At 42.4% G+C, this 20,902-nt stretch overlaps 1 protein-coding gene across 1 annotated transcript; it reads left to right on the forward strand.

Moving 5' to 3' along the window:
• Positions 1-20: 20 nt before the first annotated feature.
• Positions 21-11,452, forward strand: TRAPPC2 (trafficking protein particle complex subunit 2). The gene is made up of 5 exons (XM_088481164.1): positions 21-148; positions 778-891; positions 8,577-8,719; positions 8,956-9,043; positions 10,682-11,452. Exons 2-5 carry the CDS (start codon positions 799-801, stop codon positions 10,778-10,780), a joined length of 423 nt encoding a protein of 140 aa, XP_088337290.1. The 5' UTR covers positions 21-148; positions 778-798; the 3' UTR covers positions 10,781-11,452.
• Positions 11,453-20,902: the final 9,450 nt, after the last annotated feature.

A 20,902-nucleotide genomic window follows, 5' to 3' on the forward strand; every position in this document is an offset into this window, starting at 1 on the left:
TTCTTTTTAAATAAAGTATAGTTGTTCAGTGAAAGCTGCTATGTATGACCTGAGGCGGATGGCGTGACGTCATTTTGGGGCGACCACCTGACCGGTGTCCGGATGTTATTTACAGAAGACGCGATAACTATAGTGACAGCGGGAACAGGTGAGCCGGGCTGTGAGAGGTGCATGGTCTCAAGGGAGGGGGTGATGACTGTGCCGGGGATCAGCTACCACTGAGTACACTGCAGAGTCACCTCATACACCATCCTCTATGTGTAATACCATAGCAGTGCCCAGAGGTGCCGACTCCACAGCAACCACACAGGAGGTCATCGCTGACATTTCTACTTCTATATATAGAGGATGAAAATAAAATATATTTTTATGCTCTGGTTCAGCTTACTTAGGCCATGAAATCCACATTTGCTTCTTTTTTTGTTGTCGAAAAAGGCAAAGCTGGTGTTACCTAATGGTAATGTCTATTGTGTTGTCCTGGGGTATCACACAACAAGCAAAGCAATGTGCAGACCAATAAATTATAGTAATTTATGTGGAAAATCATTTTAAGGATTTTAAGTAAAGAATACTGGGATGGTTCAAGAAACCGACAATATAGACACATATTTGGCCTTTATAGTTTAACACTTTTTTTTCTATTTTTTATGACTTCGGCTTTTTTTTTTTTTTGCAGCACTTGTAATTTTGTTATATTAGCATTGGTTAATTTAGAGATACTGTTCTCAATAATTGTTCTATATTCTCTATGCAGTGAAATGTCCACTTGTATCTTAGCAATTTTTAGGTTTGAAGACCATGTCGGGTAGTTTCTATTTTGTCATTGTGGGACATCATGACAATCCAGTATTTGAGATGGAATTTCTGCCTCCAGGAAAAACCGAATCTAAGGTACTGAGCTGCAGACCCAGTTCATTGTTTGTTTTATATCACTGTTATTCATAAAGTCTGTGATTCTTAGATTAACCACTAGCTCTAATAAGCTTCTTAGTATTGGCTTTAATGTCTCTCACAAAATATAATAAAAAATATGAAATTTAGGCAGCTCTGTCTTTAATGATCCTTCTGCTCAGCAAGATCAAAATAATATATTCTACATTTGCAGAGGCATGTTAGTGCAGCCAGTAAATAACTGCACACTCAGGCCAACAGTAGTCCATTTCCTATTGCATTGACCAATAACCCCAATAATATTGTGATCAGTTTCAATTATTATTCTTATCCAACTTGTTTTGGGGGTCCCATGCTGCAGTATTGGGCCAATTATCTTATAATGTACACCAGGGCCGCAACTAGGGGGCGCTAGAGGTGCACATGCACTGGGTGCCGGAATGCAGGGGGTGAAAAAGGGCTGACTCAGCCCCTGCACACCCCACACAGTCTTGTAGTGCGCGGTGATTTGGGGGCTGCAGGGCTCTGCTGAAAACGGCCCTCCAAAATTGGCCGCCGCCAAGTAGGAGACAGATGCTAGATGTCCTACTGGACCTCTAGTGTCTGTTAGGCCAGCGCAGCTGCCAGGAGAAGATGCAGAAAGCTGCATCTTCTCCCGTGAAACCCCCTGGTAATGAGCATAAAACCCCTGACATCAAGCATGGAACTCCTGGTAATGAGCATAAAAGCCCTGACAATGAGCAGGTAATTTTAAAGTAATTAGAAGCCTTACTGTGGGGCATAAAATGGTGTCAGGGGTAAATATGTAAGTGGCACTTTGGTAATAGTCATTACAGTGTGTGGCATAAAGTGTAATGGGCATTACGATGTGTGGAATAATGTAAGTCACTATACCAGGGACGTCAGACTAGTGCACTGCCTTATGGATGAGCAAGGACAAAATCCAGGTACGGGAAGGGAGGGGGGCACAAAATTACTGCCTTGCACTGGGTGACAGATTTCCTAGTTTCGGCCCTGATGTACACTACAGTTAAAAAGTTTGGGGTCACTTAGAAATTTCCTTATTTTTGAAAGAAAAGCACGTTTTTTTTTTTCAATAAAGGTAACATTAAATTAATCAGAAATACTCTATACATTGTTAATGTGGTAAATTACTATACTAGCTGCAAACGTCTGGTTTTTAAAGGAATATCTACACAGGTGTATAGAGGCCCATTTCCAGCAACCATCATTCCAGTGTTCTAATGGTACGTTGTGTTTGCTAAGCTCGTTAGAAGACTAATGGATGATTAGAAAACCCTTGTGCTATTATGTTAGCACAGCTGAAACGGGTTTGCTCATTAGAAAAGCTATAAAACTGGCCTTCCTTTGAGCTAGTTGAGTATCTGGAGCATCACATTTGTGGGTTTGATTTATACTCTCCAAATGGCCAGAAAAAGAGAACTTTTATGTGAAACTCGACAGTCTATTCTTGTTCTTAGAAATTAAGGCTATTCCATGAGAGACATTGCCAAGAAACTGAACATTTCCTACAACGCTGTGTACTACTCCCTTCAGAGAACAGGCTCTAACCAGAGCAGAAAGAGAAGTGGGAGGCCCCAGTGCACAACTGTTCAAGATGACAAGTACATCAGTCTCTAGTTTGAGAAATAGATGCCTCACAAATCCTCATCTGGCAGCTTCATTAAATGGTACCTGCAAAACGCCAGTGTCAACGTCTGAGTTGACTCCGGGATGCTGGCCTTCTAGGCAGAGTGGCAAAGAAACAGTCATATCTGAGACTGGCCAATAAAAGGAAAAGATTAATATGGGCAGAACACAGACATTGGACAGAGGAAGATTGGAGAAAAGTGTTATGGACAGACAAATCGAAGTTTGAGGTGTTTGGATCACACAGAAGAACATTTGTGAGACGCAGAACAAGTGAAAAGATGCTGGAAGAGTGCCTGACGCCATCTGTCACACATGGTGGAGGTAATGTGATGGTCTGGAGCTGCTTTGGTGCTGGTAAAGTGGGAGAGTTGTACAAGGTAAAAGGGAAGGCTATCACTCCATTTTGCAACGCCATGCAATACCCTGTTGTATGATTGGAGCCAATTTCCACCTGCAACAGGACAATGACCCAAAGCACACCTCCAAATTATGCAAGAACTATTTAGGGAAGAAGCAGGCAGCTGGTATTCTGTCTGTAATGGAGTGGCCAGTGCAGTCACCAGATCTCAATCCCATTGAGCATGTTGTGGGGGCAGCTTGACCGCATGGTACGCAAGAAGTGACCATCAAGCCAATCCAACTTGTGGGAGGTGCTTCAGGAACGTGGGGTGGAATGTCTTCAGATTACCTCAACAAATTAACAGCTAGAATGCCAAAGGTCTGCAATGCTGTAATTGCTGCAAAAGTAGCATTCTTTGACAAAAGCAAAGTTTGAAGGACAAAATTATTATTTCAAATAAATATCATTATTTCTAACTTTGCCAATGTCTTGACAAATTGTTCTATTCATTTTGCAACTCATTTGATAAATAAGTCAGTTTTTCATGTAAACACGAAATTGTCTGGTAGTGTACATGCCAATTTGGGAAACAAAAACAGTAAATATCTATTGCTCATGTACTTACAAATATAGGGCCTGATTCAGAGTTGTACGCTGTTAGCATTGCTGCTGCATCCTTGGACTCAGCAGTGGTGCTAACATATGCTAATGCAGCAGGGTCTGTCTGGTGTAAATAGACGCTTCCCGCCGCTGATTCCGAGGACACTGCCATCAGATCATTTGCAAGGTCATTGGCCATCTGAGTAACCCTCAGTTTATTCAGATGCCCGTCTCAGAACTGTAGCTGAGGCCGGCTAATCTGTGTCGGAAGACGCAGACCCTGGCCTCAGCACTGCCAGAAAACGGTAGTGACATGCCGCCATTTTCAGGAACACTAGCCAGCCCTGTCGATTCCCCACCACCTGGATTTTAATAATGGGGTTTGGCAACCTCTGCCTTGAAACAGTTAACAGTAGTGAGGATAGGGAAGCATCCATTGACCATTGTGAAATGAAGAGTATTAATCTTAGAAGGACAGGAATATGTCCCCATGAAACTAAATAGTCATAAGGGAAAAGTAGGTCATATGACACTTAGAGCAGACCGGTAGCAAGTGCCGCCTATGTAGTTGCACCTAGGAAGTTTCCAAAAAGAGATAATTTGTGCTCTGCAGCGATTAGTCTACTGTTTCAATATACAAACACAGCAATGGGGTAGAGGAGAGATGAGAAAGCAAAGGCCAATAAAACAGGGTTTGTATCTGATTTCAACATTCCATTGTAGTGTTCACTCTAGCTCCGGCGGCAGGCAGGGCGCCGGAGCCAGACAGGGCACCTTTGTGCACGTGCCGAAGGCGTGCGCCCGAAAAGGGGGCGTGACCATTGAAAAGGGGGTATGTCTATAAGACGCGTCCCCTTTTCGACACTCTTGGGGGCGTGCCCGGCACTTACGGACACGCCGGGCAGCCCCCAAGCGCTGCAGACAGGGAGAATAGATGCCGGGCGCATGCGCCCGGCGTCTATTCTCCGGCGTTGACCGGGTCACCGCACATTTCTCCACCTGTGGGACACTGCGACCCGCGGGTGAAGACGGCACCCGCAGGCTGTGAGGGCAGGGCGCTTTTTGCCCTCCTTCTGGAGGGCAGGGTGCTTTTTGCCCTCCAGAAGGAGGGCAGAGCACCGCGCCCCGCTAAAACAGCCTAGCGGGAACGCTACCATTGGGAGGCCCCAGTGCACAATGAGCACCGTACATTGGTGATGCTCCAGACCCATAATGTAGTTCCAAATTTTCTAAGGGTTGAGAATTAGGGCTCTCATCTAAACTAAAAAATGCAAAACAAGGGGAAGGTGCCGGAGCAGAATTAAAGATGACAGCCTCGTAAAAATGCATGGGTATGGAGGTAACAAACTCAGGGGTGCAACCATTAGGGACTTGACAAATCTCAGTATTGCTCAGTTACTGAGGTTCGATGGGTTGAACAGGTGACAGGGTCTTCCAGAGGGACTGGATCAGGATCTAAATGAGTCAACAAGCTGTTTAAACCTCTCATCTATGTAGGGTATCATGTTCTGCAGTAGCTCAATTGCCAACTGACTGACTGTTTTAGCATTGGACACTGAGTATACATGATTTCCATCACTGATGAATCAGGAAGATGAGGGGTGTACTCTTTCCATTGAGAGATCCCATATGTGGACATAGTACAAGATTAATTGTACCTTATATGATACTACAGGTGAGAGAATAGGTATACCAAGCAAAGCAGAGTCCAAAATTGTATGGAAGTGTACCTTTGTTACTATACTTCCTGCAAATAGAAAAAGAAAACGGAACACCATTCTATAGCGTGAAATAGATAACTTGCATAGTAATTACAGTGAATAGAACAATAAATCACAATTGAGTAGCTCCAACATGGCAATTATGGAGTAATGTAAAGGATTCCATAACAGATAGTGCTGCTCGAATGTATTAAAGAACATAGATCTTCACAAGACGTGAGTCACCGCCAAGGTGATTCAAGTCAAGTTCTATCAGTACAATAGGGAAGTTCACAGGTGATAACTCGGATATACAAGAAGTTCAATAAGGTGAGCACTGATACATTGTGGAACCACCACCTTTAAAAAATAATTAGAGGGCTCCCTGTTAGAAGTCCGAGAACAGCAGAATCAAGAATACACCATCAGAGTCGCCACTGAGGGGCAGACACTGGATCTTTCAGGAGAGCAGCTGAGACGGAAGAAGTAAAGTAGGCTGAAGAAGCAGTCGGCAGAGATGGGCATCTCTCAAGATACAACGGGAAGCAGAAGAAAAATATAGGACGATGACAGAGCAGTCCAAGTCCATAGCAGGGGGAAAGTAACGTTCAGTACCACTGCAGGAGGGGTGTTCACAAGGGAGATGCAGCCACTCCAGGTAAGGCAGACGGGAAGCAGCAGTGCAGCTTGCTGGCAGCAAGATGAGCGCAGGAGACTGGCGCCTCTCAGTTACAGAGCGGAAGCCCTCCAGGCAGGGGTGTATCTAGGGTTCTGAGCACCCCTGGCAAAGTAATGGACTGGCGCCCCCTCCCTCCATATTTTCTGAATAATTACATTCTGTTTCCTCAGCCATCCCCCTTCTTTCTTCCTAGCCATTCCCCTTCTGTGTCACCAGCTTACCATCTCTTCTGGACCTGGCTGTGGCTGCGGCAGAGAGGCTCCCCAGTGAGTGCAAAATCACTGCGCATGTGGCGTCATGATGTCACCCGCTCCTTGTGTCAAAAAAGTTTTTTTAATTGCTTGTACCAGACAGCCGCTGGCAAGCGCCTGCGGCTACCCGGCCCTAAACATCTGCCCCGGGTAGCCGCAGGGTACTCGGGGAAGATACACCTGAGAAATGCATGAGACTAGTTTCTCCATACTGGAGGCGTCTTGAAGCTGTCATTACCAACAAAAGGCCTTTGTATGAAGTATTAAATACATTTCAGGTAGCGTGTTCAATACTTTTCCCCTATGTCATTTCACATTATTACACACAACTTAATTTATGGACATCTAGGGTTTGATTTCTTTGCATGTGTGGATTACATGGGTTGTTGCTGACATTTGGTGAAAATGTCATTACAATAGCCCCATTACAAATATATTTACTAAGAAAAATGTTGATGTGTTCAATACTTATTTTTACCAGCTGTATAATGAGCATTGCATAAAAAAACATGAGAAGCGGTATTGTGCAGTTGCCCCACATTCAGAGCAAATACAGATACTGAGCATTGCATGACGGACATAAGTGGTGTTGTTCAACTTACACAGTTGTCCCACATACAGAATAATGAGAAATACTGAGCACTGCATAAATTATATGGAAAGTGGTGCTGTGCAGTTGTCCCACATACAGAGTAATTACAGATACTGTCAGGTTATATATGTGCAGTGCAGATGTCCTACATGTGTACACACAGAATAAGAAGTGTTACTGAGGATGTATGCAGCAGCAGGGATGAGGTAACATCTTCTATTACATGGATGCTCTGCCCCTGTATTCAGCCAATGCCTGCATAAATGTCACAGTCCCCTGTCTCTGTGGATATATACAGTATGATCATTGCACTCCCCCCTCCCCTCCGTGTCCTCACACTGTGGCCACATACAGCAAGAATAGCAGTGAGAGAGAGAGAGAGACTCCCATCCGAGTAACTGCACACGGTATAAATCCCCAGGCAGCAGCCGCCACACGCCATACTCTGCAGTGTCACGGGTGGGAGGGTCTGTCCTGCAATGAGTAGCAGGGCGCCGGGCTTTGTGTGAGTCCGGGTAGCATCTCTGAGGTAGCAGCTGTGAGGACGGATATTCTGCTGCTGACGCAGGGTAGGAGCCAGGGGCGTACCCAGGAGCCGGGACTCCAGTCCTGGCAGTCTTGGTCTGATTCTACCCCTTGGCCGTGGGTGGCACCGCCGGACGGCGCCCCCCCCTCGGCCGGCGCCCCTGGAGAGTGCCATCCTGGCCAATGGGTAGATACGCCCCTGCCTCCAGGTACTGTACAACAGGTTGGTCAGGAATTTCCCTAGTCATGCCGCTGAGATGCGGTCAATCGTGGGCTAAAGTGGGGTTATTCCGGGCTGCGTCAGCCAACGGGAACAGAAGGCATCTTAAAGAAGAGCCGTCGCTGGAACAGCCAGAGGACAGCCAAAGTGTAAAAGCTCCCAATTTTCACCCATACAAGGTGGGGGGCGATCATGCAACTCTTCTGTGTGGGCCAGACTACGACAGAATATACGTAGTACTCAGGAATAAATCTTCACACTGTGCCTAGAGAACGGTACAGGACCCGTAGTAGGCATCCAAATGTACAGAATATGGTGGAAATGAGCCAATGGTAATAAATGTCGATCTTAAGTCCTGGAGCACAGTTACAATGCAGCCACTCTAGGTGCCCTGCATACCAGAAGTCTCTATTGAATAGTGTCTTGGGGAAAGGCAGGTATCCTTTGAAAATGTTATTTAATATATTTTAAGCATGATGCTCCACACTCAAGAAAAACGTATCCAAAACTCATATTGGCACTCACTAATTTGCTGTACCAAATCACAGTACTATTTTATTAACCACTTACTTGGCAAATAATTGTCAATTAATGAATTAGGTTAATAACCACTGTTTTTAAAAACGTATTTAACGCTATTTTAGTAAATAAAAAGAGGCCCGGGCTGCAGACCCCTGTAGCATTTTACCATCCCCCTCCCTGTAGGTGCATCTTGTGTAGCTATGTCAGGTAAGTGGTTAAAGCCAGGATGGATACGGAATGTCTATTATCTGTAATTTAAGGGCTCCCGTACTTTGCCAGAATTTCAATGAAAAACTATGTGTTTCCTTTTAATCTATTAACTTTGGCAGAAAGTGTTTCCCTGCTGTATTGTAAAATAGTCTTATTGTGTTTCACATATCTGGTGCCTATATGTAGCATGATTGTTGCATATGGCCTTTCCACATAGTATTAATGGTGTTTTAATGTTGTTCCCTGTAACATGTTTATTCATGTATCTGACCATGTAAAACTAAATAATTTTATAGTCCTTTCCATGACATGTCCTGCAATGGGATTTATTTGGGTACTATGTGAAGTGTATTTGCCTGATTTTCCTCATGATGTTCCTTGTCTCCTCTAAAGGATGATCATCGTCACCTGAACCAGTTCATAGCACATGCTGCACTGGACCTGGTGGATGAGAACATGTGGCTGTCAAACAACATGTACCTCAAGACGGTTGACAAATTTAATGAATGGTTTGTTTCTGCATTTGTAACTGCTGGACATATCCTTTCAAAAAATAGAAAGTATAAGTGAACTTGATATTTTAAATAAACTTTCCATATAGACAAACAGCTGTGCATTTTGCATCAAAGACAAATATTACACATGTAAGGGTAACTCCTTTCCAGAGAAGACTAGTGAAGGTGAACCACATGGCTTGTTAGTTTGTTGTAGTTGATCTGACATGTTATTCATTTCCTTTAGTCTATTATTTTCCTTAGCTTTTATTTTTCTTACATATGAGATTTATCATGCTGCATGACGTACGGCAAGAAGATGGAATAAAAAACTTCTTCAACGAAGCGTATGACTTATACATCAAGGTATGATCTATTTTGTGTAGTTTGTATGTGCCCATTACATTGTACACTATACTTTTATCAGTTTAGTGTAATAGATTGGGTATACTGTGTATATAGCTTCCTGATAGAGTTTTAATAATAAAGCAATAAAAAAAGCAATTGGCCCATTGTAATTATGTCAATGATATGCTCATGCTGACCAGTCCCATGTGGTTTTATCCAACAGATCAGTACAAATCCTTTTTATTGTACTATATAAAGTGGGTCTAAACAGAATAATTTTGTATGTAAATAAGACATTCTTTATTGGCTGAAGATTGAGTTATTCAGCAATCTTTAGACATAGTCCAGAGTGCTTCTCATGAAATGCAAACTATTGTGCAAGTACTGAGTAAATCGGGACTTGCTATTAAACTGTGACAATATAAAGGTTGTGACAGTTTAATTCTAGTGATTAAAGGAGTTTTATATAAAATTGCTTAGCACACTGTCTTGAATCACTGCACCCTAGAGCGGTGGTTCCCAAACATTTTTGAATCACTGTGCCCTAGTGTTTTCACGGCACCCCTAAGCCAATAGTTTATTTAGAAATTCAGAAAAAAATATAGTAAAGTGAAGTAAATTGTGCTGACCTGTCATCCTTAGGTTCAGTTATGTGGTGGGGACAGGTTTGTGCTTCTGTTTGTCCACATATTTACATTACATTGACCATAAATGATTTGATATGGTGCTGGACCACCAACTCGAGGCACTCCTGCAAGTGTCCCAAGGTACCCCAGGGTGCCATGATGCACAGTTTGGGAACCACTGCCCTAGAGTATCAGCATTTTTTCATAGCACCCCTAGGCCAAAGATTTCTTATTGAGAAAGTCGGAATAAAATAATAAATTAATTGTGCTTATCTGTCATCCTAAGGTTCAGTTATGGGGTTGTGGACAGGGTTGTGCTTCTGTTTGTCAACATATTTTTTGATAGGCGAAACCAGTGCTTGTGGATGCCAAACGCACTGATCATAAATAATTGGATTTGGTCCCAGACCACCCTGTAAGTGCCCTGAGGCACCCAGCTTGGAAACCACTGGTTTAGCATTTAGAAAGTTATATATACAGGTTTCAGCAATTTATCTGTACAAAAGATTAGAGCTGCATATGTAAAAACTGTAAGAGCAGGAGGAACCCTTCTGAGCCTAATATGGAAGAGAAGAGGACGTGTATTTGTCTGTTATAAATAAAGTTACATGTCATATCAATGGCCTTGAGTTAACTTGCTAAAGAGCAATTTTTAAAAATCACAGATTTTATATGATTTTTGTGGCTGGTTTTAAAAGGTACATTTTCTTTCAATGCAGAAACCAGTGTTGTATGTTGGAAAATATATATATAACACCAGGTTTTAAACTGTCGCTTTAAATCCCGCTACAAAAACTGCACCTTATTAAATAAACTTGGTAATCTTATCTCCAAATATATAAGATTCCTTTCGTATTGCAGCAATATGTATTTCAGATTTTGTGGTCTCTTACTGTTTAATATATTTACCCGTAAGTCTGGTTGTTCTTGTAGTACTTTCCTATAAAAATATTTTATTCATCTTCATGATCTTTACCAGTTGTCTTGTAAACAATGCTGGTACTTAATCTGATTATCTTTATATTTACAGTTTGCTTTGAATCCATTTTATGAAGCAAATTCTCCCATACGTTCAACTGCGTTTGATCGAAAAGTACAGTTTCTGGGAAAGAAACATCTGCTGAGCTGAATAAGGACATAAATTATAAGGCACTTGTGCTAAGGTTAGAGGTGCGCTCTGCAAGAACTTTGGGAGTCACCAATCTATTTTAAATGCCTGCTGTACAACTTTTGGCCTGCTATACAACCTTTGCTGGGATGGCTCATCAGCGAGTGACTCTATTACTCTGTGGAGATCAGCACATTCTCATACAGATAGGAGAGAGGGGTTTTTCTTATATTATAAATGTAAAACTTTATTTTATTATTCGGTTTACTAGAGCATTCATGGAGTTGTAAATGTTTCTTCAAAGAGTTCAAAAGCTAGTGACAAGTTTCTATGGGATCGGCTCACAGCTCAAGTGAGCACATATGCCGCACTTCAGTAGCCCCGACCTTGCTGATTTATGTTCGCAGCCCCATAGGCCTGCATATAAAAACTGCTGTCATTGGGGTGAGAGGAGGTGTGATTGCCGGCGTTCCACGCTGCTGCAGCGGCACTTCATCACGCTCACAAATAATTGAATCTACTCTTAAATGTGAATATAATCTCTATCACAAGCAGAAGCGTTGCTGTAGCTAGCTAAAACATCTGTATATCTATTACTACTTTTTTTTTTTTACTGTTATCTCTCTATTGTATCTTGTACAGTGTATTTAACCTTGTTAATTTGATTAATAAAATGAATGTTTAAATAGTAAAGTTCACTGTGCAGCTTGTACTATATATATTCTGATATTATGCACTGACCAGAACGTTGTAATTTCTTGTTTTGTTTTGTGAGCGTGATTCACATAAATCAACTCTGCAGTAATTATAAGGTTACGATTTATGAGGAATTACACCATGAATCCTAAATTATAAGCGATAGCGTAACCTGCTAATTATAAATTGGTTTTGATGTCTTTGTTTGAGGCCTTGCATTATTATTATTGTTTATTATGAGTATGGGTAGCATACTTTAATATGATGAAGATATTAAGCATACTTAGACAAATTTTGAATCAGACACCCCATTACTAATGCAATATATACAAGTCAGTATGTACACCGGAGATCAAGTCCTACCAACTTGTATATTGCATTAGTAATGGGGTGTCTGATACAAAATTTGTCTAAGTATCCTTAATATCTTCATCATATTAAAGTAGTATGTGATATCACATTTTTAAATAACTATAGGAGCTGCAAATAAATTACACTGGCTTTCAATACAGCTAAATTGCATTATTGGGCGACAGGTACTAAGATGCACCAACTCCAGTGCAATTTCTAATTTTTAATGGAAATGGTAGAGTTTGCTTTACAAAACTTTTTTATATTTTAAAGGCTATTTTCCATGCAAAACTAAACTAAGTTTTGGATGGTCTAAAATAAAGATCTCAAAGATAGTGGGGTGTATTTACTAAAGTACGAGTTTTTAGAAGTGGAGATGTTGCCCATAGCAACCAATCAGATTCTACCTAACATTTATCTAGAAGATAATAGCTAGAATCTGATTGGTTACTATGGGCAACATCTCCACTTCTAAAAACCCGCACTTTAGTAAATATACCCCAGTGACTCTGGCTGCACTACTACATTAGTGGGTAAAAAAGGAGCCAGGAGATGTTGCCCCTCTTTCTGGCAGCATCTGGATATCTGCACTTATTACAGGGTGTAATATAACAGTCTGACAACCCTCTTTGACAAGCTAATTATTGCAGTGGTCAACGCAAACCCTTTCACTGCCTCCTAGGAATGTCTGGACAGACCTCCCTGGCAGCTCTTTATCTCCTTTCTAGGCAGCAGGTTGAGGAGAGAATCTCAGGCTAACCTTCTGCTTATTATTGCTGATGATCCTGTAAGAAGGGTGCACTGGTGATGTCATTGCTGCACGTGTTCACAGACCATTAATAACCTGGGAGTGGCAGCATCATTTGTCATGCATGAAATGTCCAATCTTGTGCCAGCTGCTTGTAGCCTATAAAGGAGAAAGATGTAGGAGTGAATTGGCTGTATTACAGAAGAGGGCTTATAAAGAGAATCAAATGTCAGGAGATTCAGGGGCAAACACAAGTTTGTGGGGGGGGGGAAGGGGGGCATATCTGAGCAAATGTGTATGTTTGTATCTCACACACATATATAATGTGCATATATATACATACCCGTTGCTGAGGTTAGGAAGAGACTTATCACCAAACAGTATGTGAGGAGGTGCTGTGGCTGGGCATGCACAGCAGCTCCCCCTGGGCCATCTGTATGCCGAAAACCCAGAGCTCTGCCGATCAGTGCTCTGTCTGAGGAGCTGCCGCACATGCACTGCCGTATAGAGACGCAAACAAGTGACTTTCTGGAAAAAGCTTGAAAAAAAAAAAAAAAACAGTCTGCCACACACCACCTATAAGAGCATTAGCGCTGTCATCCGCAGGGACCGTGCACATTAACTGCACTAGCCAGCGTCCATTCTACTGTTAAATTCCACACAGTCAACACATGTATGTTGCTGTGCATATGTGCAGCCCCGCCTCCCATTGCTGGCCCTCATCTCACCACTTAAATGCGTCTGTATGGTACACATTATGGTAGAGGGCCAATAAAGGAAATGATCATAGACCCACGTCTATTCCAAGTCCAGCTCACATGGTACCATCTGTCTTACACCCTTCACAGCACATCCCTCCCCTGACTCTTACTTCGCTCACATGTTTGTATCTTATTTGTTTCCCCATTTCTCTAGCCCAGAGATTCCCAAACGCGGTCCTCAAGACTCCCCAACAGTTCAGGTTTTAGAGCTATCCATGGTTGAGCCCAGGTGACTTAATTAGTACCTCAGTCAATTTTATTTAACCACCTGTGCTCAACCATGGCTATCTCTAAAAACTGAACTGATGGGCAGCTTTGAGGTCTGCGTTTGGGAACCTCTGCTCTATCACCTTTCTTGTTGTTCCTTCTCAAATTATGTATATGTATCTCTTTTGGCCTGTCTCGGCAAAGTCGAGCGTACCCTCCCCTAGGTGTAACTTTGGAACATCCCCATGGAAGCAGTGTCCCCCAGATTGTATGAAGGAAAAAACAAGATTTTTGGTACTCCCGCTTAAATCAACACTGTTCCATCCCTCCCCAGCCTCACTGGGGTATATTTAACAAATTTTGTGGTAAAACCCAGAAAGTTATTATTCCTCATTGCCACACATTGTGCCTATTTGAAATGTGATACGGCCTCTGATAAGAGCACGTGCAGGAGACAGCTAGATAGTAAAGTGATCACTTTGATTCCGTGTTCAGAGCTATCTAGTTAGTGGGGCCAAGTTTCAAAAAGTTAAGATTTTCCAAGCTTTGTAAATTTAGCCTTTACTCAACCCATGTAGAAAGTGATGAGGATTGCTTTTGCAATATTTAATAGGGGGAAAGGATCATATAATCTGCTACGTTACCCCATTGTTAAATAGTCCCCTCTGAAAACTATTTCTGGTGTATTGACCAGTTTTGGGCTTAATAAATAGGCCCCGAATCTTTTAACAGATTTAGGGGTATTCAATATGGAGCAAAAACGCTGTTTCTGCAAGGTTTTTCGCTCGGATGACGTCATTTTCGCCGCTTTTACTTTTACACCGTATTCAATTTGAAAAGTACATTGCATTCAACCCTGCGAAAAAGTATCACCAAGGAATGGGTGGCGAAAAAAGTGCAGAATTGGGGTTGCAACATTTCGGAAACCACCCTGCAACCTTCAGACAGTCCCACAAAGGTAAACTGTGGCAAAAATTTTGAAAAAAATACCTCAGAGGATCCCAAAAAAAACACTTTAATTTTGGGGGCGAAAAAAAAAATATTGCGGGGTACAAAGTTAAAAACTAGTGAACTACAATCTAGGGGGGTCCCCAAGTGTGCCCCAGGTGTTTTTTTTCATTGCAGGTGTTTGCGGAAGGTGGAGTTTTCACATTTTTTAAAACTTCACTTTAGCAACTTTTAAATATGCTCACCCCCATTTTCAAGTACCCCAAGTTTGCTGGGACTACTTATTTTCAGCAAAATTTTTTTTCTAAATACTATTCTTCAACACCTTCCCAAATCCGCATAATAGCAGCTATTGAGCCCATTTAAAGACCCCAAAAACCTTAAGCAGGGCTAATCGGGGGTATCCAGAGTGATCCCCCAGAGCATCTTTTTGGGGGTTAGGGTGATTTCCCCAAAAATCAGCGAAGTTTTCGCTGATTTCACATTCGCCGGGTGCCGTTTTTATCGATTTCACTTTGAATACAGGTATAATCGGGGGCGCGCGCGATACTTTTTCCCCGGCAAAAGCTCTGAGTGCGGCGAAAACTTCGACACACATAGACGGCGAAGTTTTCGTTTCATATTGAATACCCCTGATAGTTTAAGGGGGAGCAGGTGCATTTGTGACTTTTGGTTATTTACTTAGAAAGTAGAGAAATCACAGTTCTAGAATACAGCACAGCAATAGTGGACATTTGAAGACAACCAGAAATAATCAGCAATGTGTACAAACTGCAGCTCACAATTTGTTGCCCTGGATAAAGTAGTGCTGGATATACACTGGCAGATATATTGGCCGATCAATTGATCGGCCAATATATCTTGTGTGCGTCGGCCAGTGTGTTTCAGCGATTTGTCTGTGAGCGATGTCGTTCAGACATATCGTGTCGGCAGTGCTGCACAGCCGATGCCCAATATATCTGCGTATATAATGGGGCATCGTGCTGTGTGTACAGGCGGCCAGATGACCGCCTGTACACTTGTAGCAGAGGCTGCGGGGAGGGCAGCAAGACCCTGGACAGATGACGGTTGTTCAGTGTGTATCATCTGCAGATATATCTGTTAGGTGTGTACCCAGTTTAACTTAGTGTTTTGTTTTTTCTCCAAAACCCTGTTGCTTTATTTCAAATGGCAGAATGTTTCCCAAATAGCTTTTCTGTCCTCCTCTGGCATAATTCTTAGGACTTTTTATTGACTTTTAAGAGAAACATTATCAAACTCTCCTTGTCCCTCCAAGCTTCTATTTCCAACGCTCCTCCCTAGGCCTCTCCCAGTCAGTTGATCCTATTACTCATCCTGAGGGTTATTGCTTGATAATATTTTCTTCAGACTTTGTTCAGTGTCTAAAACACATTTCTTTAGTACTCATTTCTTTCTGTCTGCTTTCAGTTTAATCCCTCTACTGTAAAACTACCAAAATTATACCATCGAAACCTCAGTTATTCTAATCAGTAATTTACAATTTCAATTTCTAAAGTTGCCTGTCCTGAGTCGGCAGTAGTGTATTTAACTATCCTATAAATTCCTATTTATAGGGGTATTCAATATGGAGCGAAAAGTCAGTTTTTGCGATAATTTCACACCGATGACGTCATTTTCACTGGTTTTGGTTTTACACCGTATTCAATTTCAAAGACGTTTCGCAGGTTCGAAAAGTTTTTGAAAAAAAAACGGGGATAACTTTTCACCACTGAATAGGTGGCGAAAAAAAGTGTAGAATTGGGGTTTAGGGGTGTAGGCTTAAAAAAAATAGCCTGCATCCCTTGGAATGTCATTTTAAAATAAACTGTATCAAAAAAAGTTTTTTAAAAAATAGGGACACCCCAAAAAAATTATTTAAAATTTGGGGTGAAAAAAAAAAAAAAATGGGAAAAAAGTGTTTAAAAATAGGGAAATAGGTTCAGGACTATTCTGCAAGTATGCGGCAGGTGTTTTCTAGAATAGGCTATTAGCGGCAGGTGCATATTTGCAGAATGTTTAAATAAAGACTTTAGGGACTTAAAAATATGCTAGTACCCATTTTCATGTACCCCAAATTTGATGGGACCACTTTAAAAAAACCTAAGTGCTCTTCTGCAACACTTCTTCAATGTCGGGAAAAAAACACCTGCAGCCGCTATTTAAATCCCCGACTTTCATTTGCAGGCTAAAACGGGGGTACCCATATTTGTTTTTGCAGCTTTAGGGGGGTCCTAAAATTTATTCCAGGAAAATTTAAGCTTTTTTTCGCAGATCCCACTTCGCAGGTTCCCGTTTTCATAGCTTTTATATTGAATACGGGGATAAAGTGGGCGCGCCCCCGGTACTTTATCCCTGGAAAATCTCTGATATGGAGCGAAAAGTCCAGCACGGACTTTTCGCTCCCATATTGAATACCCGTTCGCTCTGAGGAGCAGAGCCCGTTTCCCTCCCCACTGTCCACAAAGGCACCAACTTCTTGTGTTCTGCCCCCTGCTGTTTATTTGGGTATTACAACTTCTGATGCAGCAATGTTTATAAACCTTGTCCATGTTCTGTACGTCACTTTTTTCATTGTTTTGGTCATGCGTTTCTGTATATATACTTTGTTAGGCGCTGAGGACCCCTTATGGTGTCATATAAGAAAATGTAAAAAAAAAAGGGCAGAACCGAATTAAGGGGGGGAGGGGTGGCACAGGAGGTATGTGCCCTGGTCCCCCAACAAATACACCCTTATGCCAAGTCTGCCATGCAAGTTCAAATCGGGTAGCCATCTGAAGGAGGACAGAGCCAAGGGTGGATCAACCCTGTTTCAGATAGTGAGCAGCCATCCGGGTCACGCCCCTAACCTCTCCCCACCTAAGTGGAGTGCTGCAGCAAAGGGGAGCCTGCATCACCAGCACAGCTATGGAGCAACACACAGACCTTCCACCTGTTCAAGCCTCAGTCCAGGTATCATTCCAGGATCTCTACTGCTACTTATTGGAGCTCAGCAAATGCTTCACTGACCTCTTCTGAAGAGCTGAGATGACCTGAAAAGTTAAAATAATTAATGTATGTTTTAATTTAATGTTACCTGTAAGGACAGAGCAAAATATTTTTTTTCCTAATTCATACCCAAAAACAGTGTGCATCTATATATGATCTCTCCCTTCAGAAATATCTCTTTATATAATAAATAATATACACTGCTCAAAAAAATAAATGGAAGACTAAAATAACACATCCTAGATCTGAATGAATGAAATATTCTTATTAGATACTTTGTTCTTTACATAGTGGAATGTGCTGACACCAAAATTACACAAAAATTATGACTGGAAATCAAATTTATTAACCCATGGAGGTCTGGTTTTGGAGCCACACTCAAAATTAAAGTGGAAAAACACACTACAGGCTGCTCCAACTTTGATGTAATGTCCTTAAAACAAGTCAAACTGATGCTCAGTAGTGTGTGGCCTCCACGTGCCTGTATGACCTCCCTACAACGCCTGGGCATGCTCCTGATGAGGTGAAGGATGGACTCCTGAGGGATCTCCTCCCAGACCTGGACTAAAGCATCTGCCAACTCCTGGACAGTCTGTGGTGCAATGTGGCGTTGGTGGATGGAGTGAGACATGACGACCCAGATGTGCTCAATTGGATTCAGGTCTGGGGAACGGGCGGGCCAGTCCATAGCATCAATGCCTTCGTCTTGCAGGAACTGCTAACACACTCGAGCCACATGAGGTCTAGCATTGTCTTGCATTAGGAGGAACCCAGGGCCAACGGCATCAGCATATGGTCTCACAAGGGGTCTGAGGATCTCATCTCAGTACATAATGGCAGTCAGGCTACATCTAGCGAGCAAATGGAGGGCTGTGCGGCCCCCCAAAGAAATGCCACCCCACACCATCACTGACCCATTGCCAAACCGGTCATGCTGGATGATGTTGCAGGCAGCAGAAGGTTCTCCTTGACGTCTCCTCTGTCACATGTTTTCAGTGTGAACCTGCTTTCATCTGTGAAGAGGACAGGGCACCAGTGGTGAATTTGCCAATCTTGGTGTTCTGTGGCAAATGCCAAACGTCCTGAACGGTGTTGGGCTGTAAGCACAACCACCACCTGTGGACGTCGGGCCCTCATACCACCCTCATGGAGTCTGTTTCTTACTGTTTGAGCAGACACATGCACATTTGTGGCCTGCTGGAGGTAATTTTGCAGGGCTCTTGCAGTGCTCCTCCTGTTCCTCCTTCCACAAAGGCTGAGGTAGCGGTCCTGCTGCTGGGTTGTTGCCCTCCTACAGCCTCCTCCATGTCTCCTGATGTACTGGCCTGTCTCTTGGTAGCGCCTCCATGCTCTGGACACTACGCTGACAGACACAGCAAAGGTTCTTGCCACAGCTCCCATTGATGTGCCATCCTGGATGAGTTGCACTACCTGAGCCACTTGTGTGGGTTGTAGACTCCGTCTCATGCTACCACTAGAGTGAAAGCACCGCCAGCATTCAAAAGTGACCAAAACATCAGCCAAAAAGCATAGGAACTGGGAAGTGGTCACCACCTGCAGAACCACTCCTTTATTGGGGGTGTCTTGCTAATTGCCTATAATTTCCACCTGTTGTCTATTCCATTTGCACAACAGCATGTGAAATTGATTGTCAATCAATGTTGCTTCCTAAGTGGACAGTTTGATTTCACAGAAGTGTGAATGACTTGGAGTTACATCGTGTTGTTTAAGTGTTCCCTGTATTTTTTTGAGCAGTGTATATACATATACACACACAAATGTCCTGAGTCAATGCCCTGCCGAAACCCTGGACCTAAAGACATGTAATTTGGCGAGTATATTCCTTCCATTATGTAAAGCACCCACTAAGCAAGGATTTATTTTTTTATTTATTTTATTTATTTTATTTGACTCCTACCGGGTTAAAAAGGGGTAAAAATGTTTCCTCCAAGGTGATTGGATGATAAAGCACCATGACCAAAGTGCTGTGGACTGTAAGCTCATTGTCTGGGCAGAGTGTCAACTTTAAAAGGTGGGACTGCAGCGCAGTCCAATATTCAAATAGGGGAGCCACACCAACTACCAGTGATGTTTGGCAGCAGTTGGGGTAGCTCCCCTATTTGAACATTGGACTGTGCTGTAGCCCCACCTCTAAACTGACCACTGCTAAAGACTGAAAAAAAATAAAACTTAAATTTCCTTCATCTTGGTACTAGCACACTCCTTTACACCAGAGGCAAAAAATAAACTAATCATACAAGTTAAGATAGTATGAAGGAAATTAAATATCTAAAGGTCAACCTGGGTGAAACAGGATACATCAGCTAGTATATTATATATATATATATATTCATTGTGCCACACTCCCAATTCACCACACTTAGAGATGCTGGGCTTCCCCCAAGCTCTCCCCTCATGGTGAATAGATGCCTGATTTTTGCCTGCTTCAACTTCAAAACTTTGAAATAGTTTATTTACAAACTAGGCATGCTCCATGTAGCATGTATAGTTAATTAAATTAATTAAATAAGCAGACTACACCCACATAAGTAATGCAGAGAATCTATAAAAATGGTGCAGTTTCAAACAAAGTTTACCATTAAAAAAATTGTAAGAATTTCATATTACAGCAAATTCATTTAAATATGCCCTAAAGTTAGGTCTAATCTAACACGGAGGATACACTAGATAGCAGTGTGTTATGATATGGCAAGTCATTATGACGATATGGTCATAATGTTGACATTGACCATGTAGACAGTGATATGTTGACATTCTATCAACCCTTGTGGCCCAGGCATGACTAACCTTCTCTTGATGGTCGCAGTGGCTACCGAGTGTCATGTGACCAACTTACGGGTCAGAGCTTTGTTCCTCTGGCATTCTAGTAATTAATTCTCATCTATCCCTACCTCTAAGCCACCCTTTAGTGCATATCCCTCCATCCACATTTCACCATTGGAAATTCTGAGAAGTGAGGTTGCCTGTCGACATTTTAACAATCCCAAGATCATAACTGCCGACATGTCAACATTTTACTACATCCCCTAGATCACAGGTTCTCAAATTCTGTCCTCAGGACCCCAAACAGTTTGTTTTCCAGGTCTACTCACAATCACAAGTGAAATAAGCAGCTCCACCTGTGGATCTTTTAATGTATCAGTGAGTAGTGAATACACCTGTGCGCCTGCTAGGTGATCTGGAAAACATGGACTGTTTGGGGTCCTAAGGACAGAGTTTGAGGGCCACTGCCCTAGATAAACCATGTGGGAGATGTATGACAAGACATTATGGGGTTTAGTGGTTGCGCCGATACAGCATTTCCTCCATGTATTAATGTGGGGTTGGATGCTGAATGACAAGGGTGCGATGCATTCCCATCCAATGTGCCAGCCAATGTATGAAGGTCAGTGGAACTGACCGTTCAGACAGCTGTCATTGCCCCAC

Source organism: Taudactylus pleione, unplaced genomic scaffold (genome assembly GCF_031769625.1).
Source record: "Taudactylus pleione unplaced genomic scaffold, aTauple2 ptg000265l, whole genome shotgun sequence".
NCBI lineage: Eukaryota > Metazoa > Chordata > Amphibia > Anura > Myobatrachidae > Taudactylus > Taudactylus pleione.

Excerpts from the sequence above, each read along its gene's own strand:
- TRAPPC2 (XM_088481164.1), top strand. The coding sequence starts at position 799 with ATGTCGGGTAGTTTCTATTTTGTCATTGTGGGACATCATGACAATCCA. Across the intron at positions 892-8,576 it reads CAGGAAAAACCGAATCTAAG|GATGATCATCGTCACCTGAA; the intron begins GTACTGAGCTGC and ends TCTCCTCTAAAG. Across the intron at positions 8,720-8,955 it reads TCTGCATTTGTAACTGCTGG|ACATATGAGATTTATCATGC; the intron begins ACATATCCTTTC and ends TTTATTTTTCTT.